This window comes from Peromyscus leucopus, chromosome 16_21 (assembly GCF_004664715.2).
Source record: "Peromyscus leucopus breed LL Stock chromosome 16_21, UCI_PerLeu_2.1, whole genome shotgun sequence".
NCBI lineage: Eukaryota > Metazoa > Chordata > Mammalia > Rodentia > Cricetidae > Peromyscus > Peromyscus leucopus.
Window position 1 is genome coordinate 8140947 of NC_051084.1, and position 14947 is coordinate 8155893.

General features: G+C 59.6%; 2 protein-coding genes across 15 annotated transcripts in view; one reads left to right on the forward strand and one right to left on the reverse strand.

The window, feature by feature from the left end:
* Positions 1-1055: 1055 nt before the first annotated feature.
* On the forward strand, positions 1056-3610 carry LOC114705894 (steroid 21-hydroxylase). The gene is made up of 10 exons (XM_028888055.2): positions 1056-1310; positions 1376-1465; positions 1688-1830; positions 1930-2025; positions 2099-2221; positions 2312-2398; positions 2482-2682; positions 2872-3050; positions 3140-3243; positions 3326-3610. The coding sequence occupies exons 1-10, from the start codon at positions 1097-1099 to the stop codon at positions 3592-3594; spliced, it is 1506 nt and encodes a 501-aa protein (XP_028743888.1). The 5' UTR covers positions 1056-1096; the 3' UTR covers positions 3595-3610.
* Positions 3611-3618: 8 nt separating this feature from the next.
* The window catches only part of Tnxb (tenascin XB), a 65048-nt gene continuing 53719 nt past the window's right edge, over positions 3619-14947 (reverse strand). For 13 of the 14 annotated variants that reach the window (XM_037200151.1, XM_037200150.1, XM_037200144.1 and 10 more), the window contains 18 exons: positions 12837-13166; positions 12133-12456; positions 10515-10802; positions 9964-10236; positions 8534-8815; positions 7436-7744; positions 6812-7147; positions 6428-6550; positions 6157-6300; positions 5853-5972; positions 5609-5752; positions 5396-5526; positions 5182-5314; positions 4936-5087; positions 4749-4845; positions 4501-4662; positions 4254-4417; positions 3619-3913 (listed from right to left, as the gene is read on the reverse strand). In XM_037200151.1, the coding sequence (XP_037056046.1) occupies positions 3812-3913; positions 4254-4417; positions 4501-4662; positions 4749-4845; positions 4936-5087; positions 5182-5314; positions 5396-5526; positions 5609-5752; positions 5853-5972; positions 6157-6300; positions 6428-6550; positions 6812-7147; positions 7436-7744; positions 8534-8815; positions 9964-10236; positions 10515-10802; positions 12133-12456; positions 12837-13166 (3614 nt within the window). In that variant the 3' untranslated portion in view covers positions 3619-3811. The remainder of the gene's footprint in view (positions 3914-4253; positions 4418-4500; positions 4663-4748; positions 4846-4935; positions 5088-5181; positions 5315-5395; positions 5527-5608; positions 5753-5852; positions 5973-6156; positions 6301-6427; positions 6551-6811; positions 7148-7435; positions 7745-8533; positions 8816-9963; positions 10237-10514; positions 10803-12132; positions 12457-12836; positions 13167-14947) is intronic. The other variant, XM_037200148.1, reaches the window with a different exon arrangement.

A 14947-nucleotide genomic window follows, 5' to 3' on the forward strand; every position in this document is an offset into this window, starting at 1 on the left:
GAAAAAACTAAAAAAAAAAAACCTGTGTTTTGTGTGCATGTATGTGCATGCAGTTCCCTCTGGAGCCAGAAGAGGGCACTGGAACTCCTGAACCAGAGTTATAGAAGGTTGCGGGCAGCCATGTAGATGCCGGGACCTGAACCCAGGTCCTCAGCAATGGCAGCCAGCACTCTTAACCACTGAGCTACCTCTCCAGCCCCATGACACACGTTTGTCATTCCAGAAGTGGGGTGTGTGTGTGCAGAGACAGGAGCGTCCCGGGGCTCAGTGGCCAGCCTGCCTGGTGGATTCAGGGAGCTCCCGGGAAACAAAACCTCGGGGGTCTTTTCATCCGGACAGACCACCTGAGGTTGACCTTTGGCCTCCACACATGCACCTCCTCTGTCCCCACAAAAAGCCTCAACCAAAGCCAAGAACAACAACAACAAAGCATTGTGGGGGACCAGGTACGGTGACATGCCTGTCATCCCAGCTGTCTGAGGGGCTGAGGGAGGATTCAAAGTTTGAGGCCTGCCTGAGCTACATAGTGAATTCAAGGTACCCTGGGCCACTTAGTGAGACCCTGTCTCAAACTTAACAAAAATGGGGGCATAGGGGTGTGACCGCAGCTAGTCAGGGAGGGCTTACCCATTAGTATCACAATAAAGTAGTAGTCATAATGATAAATAATAATGAAACACTTGTAGGGACTATAGGCAAACCTGAAAGGCATATTGGGCAAAGACTACCATTTATGTCTTTTCTCTGGGACACATTCACTCCACTCAGCTGGTCCAAGGTGAGGCATGCTGGGAGGGGCCGGGCTCAGTGTGGACCCCTCGGGCCACTGGGCTGACATGTGTGACGCTGGGAAGCTGATGGAGTTGCAGAAAGGTCAGGGTCCCTTCCGCTCCTCTTGATGGATGGTCCCATCTTTGATCCATGGATCTCCAAGGCCGACGGGACGGTGCCAATTTGAACACACACTGCTGTGTGTGTGTGTGGGGGGACAGTGGAAAGGGACCTGAGGCTAAGAAAGGTCAGAGTCACAACGCAATGGATGGCTGGGGGCAAGAGCTATAAAAAGCCTTCAGGGCCCCTGCACAAGCGTCCCACCATGGCGCTGCCTGGGCTGTGGCTGCTGCTGCTGCTGCTGCTGCTGCTGCTGGCTGGCACCCGCTGGCTGTGGGGTCACTGGAAGCTCTGGAACCTCCACCTCCCACCTCTGGCCCCGGGATTCCTGCACTTTCTACAGCCGAACCTCCCTATCTACCTGCTTGGCCTCACTCAGAAACTCGGACCTGTCTACAGGATCCGTATGGGGCTGAAAGGTAAGCCAGCCTTCTCTCTTCCTGTGACCTATCCCTCCCTGCTGACGCCTGCTCTTTCCCCCTAGATGTGGTGGTGCTGAATTCTAATAGGACCATTGAGGAGGCCCTGATCCAAAAATGGATGGACTTTGCCGGCCGACCTCGGATAATATATGGTAAGGGTTGGGGGCACTTTTTTTCTTTTTCTTCTTAAGATAGGGTCTCACTATGTAGCCCTGGCTGGCCTGAAAATCACTATGTAGACTAGGCTAGACTCAAACTCATAGAGATACACCTGGTGTGGCCACTGCCCCAGGCTACTTCTTGGACTGGGAGAGGCAGGTCAGGCCTTCGGCTTCCTTGGTTAGTTGTCTGTCTTTCCACCATCCCTCCTGCAGAAAAGCTAGACTTGGACCTGTCACTAGGTGACTACTCTGTAACGTGGAAGGCCCATAAGAAACTCTCTCGCTCAGCTCTGATTCTGGGCGTGCGAGACTCCATGGAGCCCCTGGTAGAGCAGCTGGCCCAGGAATTCTGTGAGGTGAGGCTGAGCTCCTGAGGCCTGGTCCTCCTGGGGTCGGCTTCCTTCTCCCCCAGTGTTCCTCTGTCCCCACAGCCCATGTATCCTGTCTCTCTGCAGCGCATGAGAGCCCAGGCTGGCACCCCTGTGGCCATCCACGAGGAATTCTCTTTACTCACGTGCAGTGTCATCTGCAGCCTCACTTTCGGAGACAAGGTCAAGGCTGCCCTCTTGCCCCTCAGGCCCATCCCTCAGCCCTCCTGACCCTTCGCTGGTCTTGAACTCAAAGTGTGTCCTCCCCTCCTGGCAGGATGACACTCTGGTACACACCATTCACAGCTGTGTCCACGACTTGCTGCAAGCCTGGAACCACTGGTCCATCCAAATCTTGGATGTAATGCCCTTTCTCAGGGTGCGAGCACAGCCCAGAGCCCCCTGGGTTGGGGCGGGGTTGGGGGGCGGCTGGCCTCCATCTCGAAGCTGACTCCCTTTCCTGCCCCAGTTCCTCCCCAATCCCGGCCTCTGGAAGCTGAATCGGCTCCAGGAGATGAGGGACCACATCGTAAAGCAGCAGCTGAGGAGGCACAAGGTGAGCAGGGCCGGGGGACCAGCTCCCCCAGCTGCCCCCTCACCGCTGCCGGGCGCTCAGCCTGCCCCCCCTGCCCTCTGCAGGACAACCTGGTAGCCGGCCAGTGGAAGGACATGATTGACTACATGCTTCACGGGCTGGAGCAGCAAAGAGAGCGGAAGGGCGCAGGACTGCTCCGGGAAGAGCACGTGCACATGTCAGTGGTGGACCTTTTCATCGGCGGCACCGAGACCACGGCCACCACGCTCTCCTGGGCTGTGGCCTTCCTGCTTCATCACCCTGAGGTGTGCTGTGGGAGGAGAGTGAGGCTCCTCCTGGCACCTTGGCCCATTTGCTCTGCTCTTGACGGCCTGGCCTGGGCCATGCTCACAGACGGGCTCTAGGCTCAGCTCGGTGGCTGGATGCAGGGGCTGCTGTGAGCCGCCCAGGGCAAAGCTTCGTCTCCAGACTCCAGCCTTGCCCTTTCTCTTCAGATCCAGCAGCGACTACAGGAAGAATTAGACCTCAAGTTGGGCCCCAGTGCCCCCAGCTCCCGGATCCTGTACAAGAACCGAACGCAGTTGCCTTTACTTATGGCCACCATCACCGAGGTGCTGCGCCTGCGGCCCGTGGTGCCCCTGGCCTTGCCCCATCGCGCCACTCGGGCTAGCAGGTGACTCCCTGGGTTAAGGGCTGAGGGAGGAATCCTCCCCCCACCCTGCCTCAGGGTCCTGGACAGCTTCTGACTCCACGTTCCCTCAGCATCTCTGGCTACGACATCCCCAAGGACACAATCGTCATCCCCAACATCCAAGGCGCCAACCTGGATGAGATGGTCTGGGAACTGCCCAGCCAGTTCCAGCCGGGTATGAGGGGTCAGGCACGGGGGTGGGGGAGCCCCAGACTCGCTGGGACGCGCTTCCCTAGCCATCTGTCCACTGCCCACAGATCGCTTCCTGGAACCTGGCAAGAACCCCAGAACGCTGTCCTTTGGCTGTGGGGCACGCGTGTGCCTGGGAGAGCCTCTGGCACGGTTGGAGCTCTTTGTGGTGCTGGCCCGCCTTCTCCAGGCCTTCACGCTGCTGCCACCACCAGATGGCACCCTGCCCTGCCTAAAGCCCCAGAATTATGCTGGTTTCAATCTCTTGATCAATCCCTTCCGGGTGTTGCTGCAGCCCAGGAACCCGGTGCCCCGAGACCAGGGCCGGACCCCTTGACAGGATAGGACCAGTACCAGCCTCATGCCTCAGTTTCTCCTTTATTGCTCCGTTACCAACCCCTCCCCTCCCCCCTGTAAACATGGTGCTGTGAGGTCGTGGTAGAGAAGGCTTCCTTGGTGAGCCGGACAGTAGAGGCACACGGGGGCTCTTCTCCGGGCACGACCTCTCAGTGCTCGGCAGTCATACCGGGGTGTGAGCGAAGTGGGCAGCGGGCTCAGCTCGCCCTGGCGGGGGCCTGGAAGTTTCTGGGTCTCAGCTTCATTTCCGTGAAGGGCACCGAGAACTCAAAGCCTTTCCAGTGGTACCAGCTCACTCCCTGAGGGAAGGGTTGTCAAGGGAGGAGAGTCAACGCCACCACCTCATCGATGGCACTCGTCCACCCCCACCCTGCTCCTGCAGGTGACACCACCCCCCCAGGACCCACCCATCTCCCTCACGCTCCCTGCCTAACCCTGAGCCGCAAAGGACGGCGGCTTAATCTTGAGCTGGTGCCTTCCACCCTCTAATAAACAGTCTTTTCAAGCTTCCCCAGTGAGGTTGGCACTGCGGCCCCGTTTTACAGACGAGCCTCGGAGGCGCGCGAAGTTCAGTCATTTCTGTGGGAGTCCTGCAGCCCGGTGACCCAGAGCCCGGCCTGCCGCCTCCACGGCCCCCACCTGGTGGTCCACTGTGCTCCCGTAGAGACCGTTGAGGTTGGCGTAGTGACAGTTCCTGTACCACCAGGCCCCGCGGTAGGACACGGCACAGGAGATGAGCAGGTTGTTGGGGTCTCGATCGCGGGCAGAAAAGACACTGCCGCTGTGGTAGCTCATAGAGTCCCCTGGTAGGGCATGGGAAGGTGTGGTGAGGACCGCCCTCGGGCCCACCCCACCCCGTCCGTCCATCCATCAGTCCCGCCCTGACCTGCAGTGCCATGGTAGCCCTCCAGGTGTAGGCGGTAGTTCTCCATTGCTGAGTCCACACGGAAGAAGTCATATTGGGCGAACACGGCTTCGTTTCCAGCCCGCAGGTCCACACGCATCGAGTAGTCTCCAGCCTGCGTCAGGCTGTGTAGGACCTCGTTGCCTGGGGTGGAGCATGCTTCATCAGGGTCCTGGGGTCCACAGGACTGCCAACCCTTCCCTGGTTCCCCAGCCCTTTGAGGCACGGACCCAGCCAGAATTCCCTGGAGATGTTCCCAAAACCGTGGGCATACTCCTCCCAGTCTCTCCAGAAGTCCGTCTGTCCGTCCATGCGGCGCTGGAACACCTGGAGAGCAGGCAGGGGCAGCATTAGCCTCTGGCTCCTGGGCATCAGCCCCTGTGCGACCTAACTACCCAGGCTCCGAAAGCAACCCACCAGCCAGCCGCCTCCATCGGTCTCCATGTCACAGAACACATCCAGAGGCCGCTCACGGTTGCCGTTGAGGAAGATGGTGGTGGTCTTTGAGGAGCTGGCCCCATTCTGCATCTCCTCCCCGCAGTCCCGGGGGAAGGGGATCCGCAGTCCACCTGCAGGGAGGAGGTGGAGAGTCTGTCTGTCCTCTTTCCCGAGTCTCAGACTCTGGCTGCCCACCTAAGGTCAAGCTCCAGTGTCTGTCAGTACCAGTGGTGAAGGAGGTGGACACAGGCGGCGTGAGGCTCTCGCCCCAAACGGCCCGGAGCTGGGCGGTGTAGACGGTGGAAGGGAAGAGGCGGAGAAGCCGATGTGAGGTGGTTCCTGCTGGGAGCAGGATCTCCTGCAGACAGACAAGGGACGCTCAGCGCGAGGGGCCCGAGGTGGCCCCTCCAAATCGGCCAGTGAGGCAGGGGTGGGGTACCTGAATCTGTCCTCCGGGAGTGTCAAAGCTGAGCAGGTAGCCTGTGGGTGGGACTTCGGGCTTAGTCCAAGTGAGCAGGGCGGTGCGAGGGGTCACTTCCTTGGCCTGCAAGTCCTGGGGGGCCTTGAGCCCTGGAAGGGGACATAGGAAGACAGAGGTGAGCCCATATCTGCTCCCTTGACCTATCCCCCCCCCCCACACACATGTCTATACCTGTGGTGAAGGTGATGCTGGCTGGGGAGGTGAAGTTAGGACCTCGGAGACCACGCACGGTCGCTGTGTAGTTGGTGTCAAGCGCCAGGTCTGTCAGTGGGTAGTCCACAGCGCTGCCAGGTGCCGAGGCCTGAAGGGCTGGGGCTGGGAGTGGGGGTGGGCATCACCTTCTGCCCAGCCATGCCGTACCCTGCTGCCCCCGCCTTGAACGAGTCCTCTTCAGAGGGGGCTCAGCCATGCTCACCCCCAGGGGATGCGACCTGGACGTTGTACTCGTCCACAGGCTTCTGGGGAGGTTTCCAGTGCAGCAGGGCGGACCCATCAGTCAGGTTCAACGCACGCAGCTGGGTGGGACCGTCGGACACTGGCGGAAACGGGGAGCTCAGAGGCATCGCTGCAGCTCTTCCTACCTCGGCTCTCCCAGCTCCACTGCCTCCCTGCTCGTTGGCGGTCAGAGCCCCAGGGTCTCCTTTGGCCCTCTTCACCCTCACCAAGCCCTTGTTTTCTCTCTCTCTACCTCTCATGGTGCTGGGGGCAGTCCTTCTTACCTGTAGTGAGGAAGCCCGTGAGAGGCTCACTCTCCTCAAAGCCCCGGACAGAGACCACCGTCACCTCGTAGCGAGTGTCCGGGCTCAGCCCCTGGAGGATCTGGGTCTGGGTCCGGCCGTCCACTACCACACTCTGTGGCTCGCCTACACACATGGGTGGGGCTAGGGGTCACCCAGGAGGCCCGGAAGCAGCTAGAGAATGGGCAGCGTGCAGGGGTGGGGTGGGCAAGAGAGGAGCGCTGAAGAGGACATGGCGGGAAGGGGTCGTCACCTCCATCTGCTAGCTGGTAGGAAATTTTGAAGCTGTCCACCCTGGATGATGGTGGCACCCAGGTGGCTCTCGCCGATGTTTCCCCAATGTCACTGAATTGCAGGTCACGGGGGCTCTCCAGAACTGAGGGCAGTAAGGGGGGCGGGTGGCACAGTGGTTAGGGCGTGGATAGCAGGTCCCTGCCTTTTCTCCCCGGGTGCTCTGGCTCCAGAGGCCCGGCACCCCTCTCTGTAGGTTCCCAGGACTGAGGTCACTCTCTCGCTTCTTTCAAGTCCTCTGCCCACTCACCAGGAGCCCTGCCCCCTCCCCCGTCCTGGGTCCCACTCTGCAAAGCACAATGCTCTCTCTTCGGGGGGGGGGCGGGCGCCCGGTGTGGGTCCTCACCTGGGCTGAGGGTGCGGGCAGTGCCCTGGATGCTGTCTGCCTTGTGCGGCCCACGCAGCCCATACAGAGTAAGGCTGTACAGGGTCCCAGGACGCAGGTCCCGGAGCACAGCCGTGCGCCGGGTTCCTGGCACCATCAGCTCCCGCTGGAGCAGGGGACGAGGACGCGGCTCCAGGGTACTTGGTGAGGGGACCCCAAAGCGTAGTAGGAAGGAGTCAAAGGCCCCAAGGGGGGCCTCCCAGGTTAGCCGCAGAGAACTAGTGGTCACGTCCGTCACTGACAGCTGGGACAGGCGGGGTCCCGGGTCCCCTGGGGTCTGACCAGCAGGGACTGGACCTGTGGGAAGTGGGTAGGAGAAAAGCGTTTGGAGACAGATCAATACCGGCCCCAAGTCTTGAAGCATGTCACTTTTCTCGTCCTGCCCTGGTTCTGTTGGTCAGAAAAGTTGGGCTAGTGAGGAACAGAGCCACAGGAGAGATGTTCGGTGCTCTGACAGGGAAGGCAGGGCAGTGTGGGGCAAATGACCTCAGCTCTTCCTGGGTGCCTCCTCGGTGGCAGCCGCTTCTGGGTGCCACCGTCCCCCCTCCCTAGCCCCCAGACTAGGACGGCCCGGGCCTGGCCCACCTGTGACGCCCTCTGCCGAGATAGGCCCGTGCCGCGTCCCTTCACGGAGGCCGTAGAGGAAGAACTTGTAGGAAGTGCTGGGTTCCAGGCCTGAGATGAGGACCTTGTCCTGGTCTCCGTCAACAAGCAGGGCCTGGGGCTGCCCCTCTGTGTCCTGATACTGCACCACAAAGGAGTCGAAGGGGCCCTGGGCCACACCCCAGGAGAGGCGCAGCGAGTCTGGGGTCACGTCGGACACTGTCAGCGTCCCCAGGCGGGGTGCTTCAGGGGCCTCAGTGGGGCTTGGGGCTGACATGTCCTCTTCTGGGGCTGTATGGGAGAAACCAGGGCAGAATCTTCACGGGGTGCTGTGGGGCCCTGTCTTTCCATCTTGCCCTTCGAAGGAAAGGTCATGAGCCTGACCTGGGATGAAGACACTTCACAGTCCTGGCAAAGCAGCCCAGAGAGGAAAGGGAGGAGCAGGGGATCTTCTAGAACCTTCCAGTCTGTGAATTTGTTTTATCCCTGCCTTGGCAGTGCATCCTGACGCCCAGGAGGGCCCCTCTGAGCCCAGCCTGGGAAGCTGCTGTGTCTGGATCAGGGACTCACTTCCCCTCTCCCAGGCCCTGACACGTCGACCCCCCTCAGGAGTGGCCCCTTAGGCTCTGTCCCTGCCCCACCCTTAGCGCCTGCGCTCAGTGCTTCTGAGAGCAGCTGAGGGTGGCACTGGCTGGTGTACGTGCCTGGCCGTGTGCCCTTGGCCTGGCCAATCTGAAGTGGGTGTCAGTGGCCTCTGCCCATTGGACTTCCCAGTGATTTTCCATTTGAGAAACATCCCCGGCTAAAGGGGATAGAGCCATTCCAATGGGGTCCCCGGGGTAGTGGGGAGCAGCACATGACGGGGGTGAGTGGAGTCAGGAGATCAGGGAACCCCAAGGCCTTTCCTTCCTGCCTGGCCTGGCTCCTGCTCTTTCAAATGACAGGTCAGCACCTGGGGTGGGCTCAACCCCCTTCTTTGGCTCTGGACAGGCCCCTGCCCTTCCCACCCACCCATCCACTCTGGCCAGTCCCTTTGTCTTCAGATTCCTCGGGCCTGTGGTCAGGCAGGGCCAGCCTCACCTGTCACTCCCAGGGCAGAGACGGGTCCCAGGCGTTTTCCTCCAGAGAGCCCATAGAGCTGAAACTTGTACTTTCTGCTTGGCTGCAGACCCTGGATGGTGACCTCACTCTGGTCTGCAGCCACGAGCACCGTCTGGGGCTGCCCATCCCTGTCTCTGTACTGGACCAGGAAGGAGTCGAAGGCGCCCTGGGCCACCGTCCACAAGAGGTGCAGAGAGTCAGGGGTCTCCCCTGTAACAGTCAGTTCGCCGAGGCGGGGCGGCGGTGTCTTCTCCAGGGGAGCTGAGGGGAGGGTGGGTACGATTCAGTTCAGAGTCTCCAGCCCTGGAGACTCAGAGAAATGTGGCCTCAGGGGTGGACACCTGAAGACACAGCGAGGCCTGCATGGCCCCGCTGTGGGGGAGAGAGAGCTGCCTTGTCTCTGAAGGTACTGCCTAGCCGCTTCCTGCCCCGTGCCCATTTGCTGCAAGTTAGAGTCAGGCCCTGCTTGGTGGGGGAGGTCACCCCGAGGGTCACAATGGGAGAGGGAAAGCGGTAGGCACAGACGGGACTTCATTTCCTGTGAGCTGGGCTGTGGCCAGAACTGAGGCTCCTGGAGGGCATCTGAGAGATGCTCTAAAATGGGGAGAGCTGCCGTCAGCCTGGGGCTGCCCCCATCTCCGTCCAGAGTCCAGAATTAACCCCCTGGGGCCAGGCTGGGCAGAATGGGAGACCGAAGGGCCAGGCAGAGAGACGATCTGCCCGCGTGAGGGTGGCGGCTGACAGGTGATGCTTGGACAAGCCTATAGAACGAGGGTTTGGGGGAAGAACTACGGTATCGGAGGACTCCATGCCCTGATGGCTGCCTGGGGTGACTCAGGGACCTGGGAGTGGGGTAAGGGTCATGGACCCACTCCACCCTTTCTTTGGGGGCTGACTCATGGGCACAAAAACACCAGATTTTTCCATAGTCCTGCTGCAGCCAAAGCCCTCTTTTCCATCTTATGGCTCAGGGTTGGGAAGAAGAGGGCACAGGGGACAGCCGGGCTGCTGTCCCCAGCACAGTGAGGGGTGGGCTGCTGGTCCCCAGCACAGTGAGGGGTGGGCTGCTGGTCCCCAGCACAGTGAGGGGTGGGCTGCTGGTCCCCAGCACAGTGAGGGGTGGGCTGCTGGTCCCCAGCATAGCGGGGAAACCCAGTTGCTTACCCGCGTGTCAAGTGGCTGGCAGAGACTGGGGTTTGGTTTGAACCCATGTCAGCCAAGCCTAAAAGCTCCTTTTCCTTGGCAGTAGTAAGGGAAGGAAATGGTGTGTGTAAAATGCTCAGGTTGTCTCAGTCCAAGAGCAGGACTTGCCTTTGCCATAAGGACTTTCAGGCTGAACACAGGAGAAGTCCCTGGAAGGCCCTGGGGCTGGGAGCTGGGCAAGGGCGGGAAGCAGGGCTCAGGCTCACCTGTGGTGCCCTCCACAGAGGCAGGGCCCAGCCTTTTGCGGCCGGCCATGCCGTAGAGCAGAAACTTATATTTTCTGCTGGGCTCCAGGCTGGGGATGGTGACCTCCCGCTGGTCTGCCGCCACAGGCACCGTCTGGAGCTGCCCTCCCTTGTCCTTGTACTGGACTAAGAAGGAGTCGAACTCGCCCTCGGGGACAGTCCAGGAGAGACCCGCGGAGTTTTGGGTCACGTCTGTCATCGTCAGCTCCCCAAGACGAGGAAGGAGCTTTGTGTCTGAGATTGGAGAGGAGAGGAAGCTGCTTAGAAAGTATAGAGAAGACCCAGCTTGCGGGGTGTCAGAGGGGGTGATCGGGCAGGGCTAGGGGAGGAGGAGTCTTCATCCAAGGAAGCAAGTGTGCCTGCCCCGTGATGGGGACAGCAGGGTCTGGATTTGGGTGGACCTAACAAACAAATGGGTCACCAAACTCGCAGGTCTGGAATGTGGGGCACAGAAACATGAAATTCCAACGCTCGCCACAAGGGGGCAAGCGGTGTGCTGGACCCTCACTCACCAGTCTTTGCATCTATGGAGACAGGGCCATGGCGCTTCCCCCCCTGGAGTCCGAAGAGTAGAAACTTGTACTTGCGAGCCGGGTCCAGCCCTGAGACAGTGACCTCACCCAGGTCTCCGCTCACAGGCACCGTCTGGGACTGTCCCTGGGCATCCTTGTACTGGACCAGGAAGGAGTCGAAGGGGCCCTGGGCCACGGTCCAGGATAGGTGCACAGTACTGGACGTCACTTCTACCACAGCCAGGTCCCCCAGGCGGGGCTCTCTGGGGGGCTCTGTGGGCAGGGAGGCTGCAACAGAGCAGAGGAGGCTGAGGGGGACAGGCGGAACCTGCTGAGGGGACCAGGCTGCCCCGAGGCTGCAAAACAGCTTTCCACAGCCTCTTCTCACCCTCCACCCCATCCAAGCCACAGGCAGCTGCAGGCGGCTCACACCCGGGACCCCCTGAACCACTTAGGTTTAGCACAATGGTTCTCAACCTGTGGGTCACGACCCTCTATCAAATGCTATCTCCAAATATATTTACATTATGATTCATAACAGTAGCAAAGTTAGCCGGGTGGTGATGGCACACACCTCTAGTCCCAGCACTTAGGAGGCAGAGGCAGGTGAATCTCTGTGAGTTTGAGGCCAGCCTGGTCTACACAGAGAGTTTCAGGACAGCCAGGGCTACACAGAGAAACCCTGTCTTGAAAAGCCAAGAAACAAAGCAAAACAAAAAGTAGCAAAATCACAGTTACGAAGTAGCAATGAAAATAATTTTATGGTTGGGGGTCACCACAACATGAGGAACTGTATGAAGGGTTACAGTGGGGACTGGAGAGATGGCTCAGTGGTTAAGAGCACTGGCTGCGCGGGGGGGGGGGGGGGGGCAGTGATGGCGCCCGCCTTTAATCCCAGCACTCGGGAGGCCGAGCCAGGCAGATCTCTGTGAGTTCAAGGCCAGCCTGGTCTACAGAGTGAGATCTAGGACAGGCACCAAAACTACACAGAAAAACCTTGTCTGAGAGAAAGAGAGAGAGAGAGAGAGAGAGAGAGAGAGAGAGAGAGAGAGAGAGAGCGCACTGGCTGCTCTTCCAGAGGTCCTGAGTTCAATTCCCAGCATTACATGGTGGCTCACAACCATCTGTAGTGAGATCTGGCGCCCTCTTCTGGCTTGCAGGCATACATGCAAGTAGAGCACTCATACATAAACAAATAAATCATTTTTAAAAAATAAAGGGTCACAGCATTAGAAAGGTTGAGAACCATTGGTTTAGCAGATGCCATCATGGTTGTCCCCCTGCTGCAGGAGCTGCCACTGCATTAAAACAGTCCAGTTGGAGGCGATTCAGACTCAGGTAGCCCAAATCCGGAGCGTGTCATGAGTCACTAAAGCCCAGAGAGGCTGCCCAGGTGGAAGAAATGAGGGGCTGAGTGGGGTTCTGGAGTGGAGGACGGGGGAAGCTGTGTGGAAGGACAGACCGCAAGCACAGCTCTGAGGACAGCTGAGATGACCCCCCCCCCATCCCAGGTGAGGGGATCGGAAGCCCGGTGTGTCAACTGGGGAGGACAGAGCAGAGAGAAAGGAGAGGAGAGAGGGCCAGGACAAGGGAAGAGCAAACAGAGGCCAGCTCTCACCGGTCACGCCCACGGTGGACACGGGGCCCACACGCCGACCCTCGTGGAGTCCATACAGGTTCATCTTGTATCTGCGCCCAGCCTCCAGGTCTCTCACCACGGCCTCCCTCTCCTGGCCCCCGACACGCACCACCTGGGGCCGCCCATCGCTGTCCTTGTACTGGACGGTGAAGGAGTCAAAGTCTCCCTGGGGGACGGTCCAGGAGAGGCTCAGGGAGTCTGGGGAGGATCCTGTCACGGTCAGCTCTCCCAGGAGCGGCTCCTCGGGAGGCTCTGGGGCCTCTGTGCTGGGCTCTGTGGGGCTGGGGGTCTCTTCCTCTGCAGCTGAGAAGGAGACACAGAGGTGAGGGGGGGCGGAGGGGGTCCCCAGCAGGTGCCCTTGGCTTTTGAGGAGAAGGTATGGCTACCAGAGAGGTCCCAATGTCTGTTCAGAGATGCCCTCCCCCTCTTGGGTCTGGTGTCCAACATGCTCAAGCTTGTAGGGTGGCCTGATGCAGCCAGCACAGCAAAGTCTTCTGTGGAACCCCTGGTCCAGGGAGACCCCAGCCATAGGAGGGATGCACAGGCTACAGCCTCAGCCACAGCCAGCCTGGACACTGACCAGTTCTGGGCCACCAATCACTGTCCACAAATCCATCCCAGCTCACCTAACCTGAAGCTCACCTCCCCATAGGTCCCACCCTGAGGCTCCCATGTCCACTCACCTGTCACCCCGACAACAGACACGGGGCCCACACGCTGGCCACTGTGGATGCCATACAGGTTCATCTTGTACTTGTGGTCTGGCTCCAGCCCAGAGATGGTGACCTGGTCCTCGTGCCCTGGCACCCGCACCACCTTGGGCTGCCCGTCCCCATTCTTGTACTGGATCACGAATTGGTCAAATTGTCCCTCGGGGACGGTCCAGGAGAGGCTCAGGGAGTCCGGGGTGGCATCTGTCACAGTCAGCTCGCCCAGGCGGGGCTTCTCTGGAGGAGGCTCAGGAGTTGTGGTGGGTACCACCTGTGTTGTGGTCATAGCTTCCTCCTCTGGAGCTGGACACACACACACACACACACACACACACACACACACACACACACACACACACACGAGTTAGGTTTTCTCTGTGCTCAGTTAGAATAAAGAAGCTTTTATAAAAACAAAGTCCCCAGCCGCAATGGGTCCACCACATATCTTTTCTGTTCTTTCTACACTGCCATTCCTAGCACCCCACCCAGACATCTGCCGACACCCCGTGACGTCCCCCACCTCCTGCGCTTGCCTCTTGTGAACGTGCTCCACGTGGCCACTGCCCTGGGCCCCCCTGCCCTGCCTTTCCTGGCTGTCTGCTTCCTCACCTGGCCCAGGTCTTTACCCCAGCAGCGTTTGGAAACTCCTCCCCGAGGCTGAGTCCCAGCCGCTCCTGAACTCCAGACTCTCGCTCTGTCCCTCATGGCTGCCTCACACTCTCCCCATCCCACCTCTTCTGTCACAGGACCTTGGCTGGGCCCCCATCGCCTCACTTGGGGGCTGACCCGGGCCTGACCTCCCCCTGCCTTCAGGCTCACTCCGCCTCTCCCTCCTAGCCGGCTGTGCTTCCTGAGGACATCCAGTGACAGATGTCAGCGTACAGCATGGAACCGGCGCCCGGTCCAGTGTGGAATCCCGGGCTTCTGAGCTGCCCGCCCTCTCCATCCACCTCTCCAGGCCATCCCGCACCTCAGAGGACATCACACAAAATCTCAGTGCCTCGTGGACTAGCGTGTTTCCCGTCTTCTGTTCCACTCAGCTGACACTCTTCCCTCTAAGCAGTCACCAAGCCAATGTCTGACCTCCGGTCTCAGTGATCTTACGAGCAAGCTGGTTTAGATGACCCTCCGGGTCCTGTTCTGGCCCCGAGGCATCCCATGTTCTGGGCCCTTGGCAGTACTTGGACCTTCTGCCTGTCCCCCCGACTGTGAGACCCATGTTAACTCATCTTGTTTTCCAAAGCTTTACCCTGAGTGAGGCCAGCAGCCCTGACTCCTGTGGCCTGTCAAGCTCTGTCCTCTCAGAGCTGTCCCAGAACGGCTCTGTCTTACGTAATCACGCCAACACAGACAGCGGCACAGAACAGGGACATCAGACAAGGCCGTCTGGTGCCGTGATGGTGAGTTTAGAATCCCGTTTCCACATAGGCACACTTGAACATTTGCCATAAAACAACCGAACAGCCCTCATGCGGGCAATGAGGGACGTCCGCCTCTTCCAACAATTATGGCTTTGCGGTCCCTCTAGACACCTTGCCCCAGACGGAACTCAGTGACCTCACCGGGTGGTGGAGGATCAGCTGGCAGCATCGTTCAGAGCTGAACTCCCCTTGCTAATGCCTCTGCACCCCAGCTAACTCACCAGCTTCTCCCTAACCCGAGTCACCCGCGGCCCTGCACCCCCAGGTGTCACCCACAGCTCATGCCAGGTGAGTCTTGGGGAGCTCTGACTAGGAACAACTGACAGTCAGTTCCCAGGTCAGGGAACTGAGGCACGGGAATAAAAGTTTAAAACTGGAGACAGGAAGGAAGGAAGGAAGGAAGGAAGGAAGGAAGGAAGGAAGGAAGGAAGGAAGGAAGAAGGAAGGAAGGAGGGAAGGAAGGAAGGAAGGAAGGAAGGAAGGAAGGAAGGAAGGAGGGAAGGAGAAAGGAGGGAAGAGGGCTTGAAGAGGTTTGCATGTACACAGACTGATTCTGCACTCCCACCCACTTCCCTGTCTCCACGAGCCAGAGAATTCCCACGGATAGAGCCCCTCTGTGGAGAGCCAGGCTAGCAATCCCAAGAGGGTCAGATACCTCTGCTG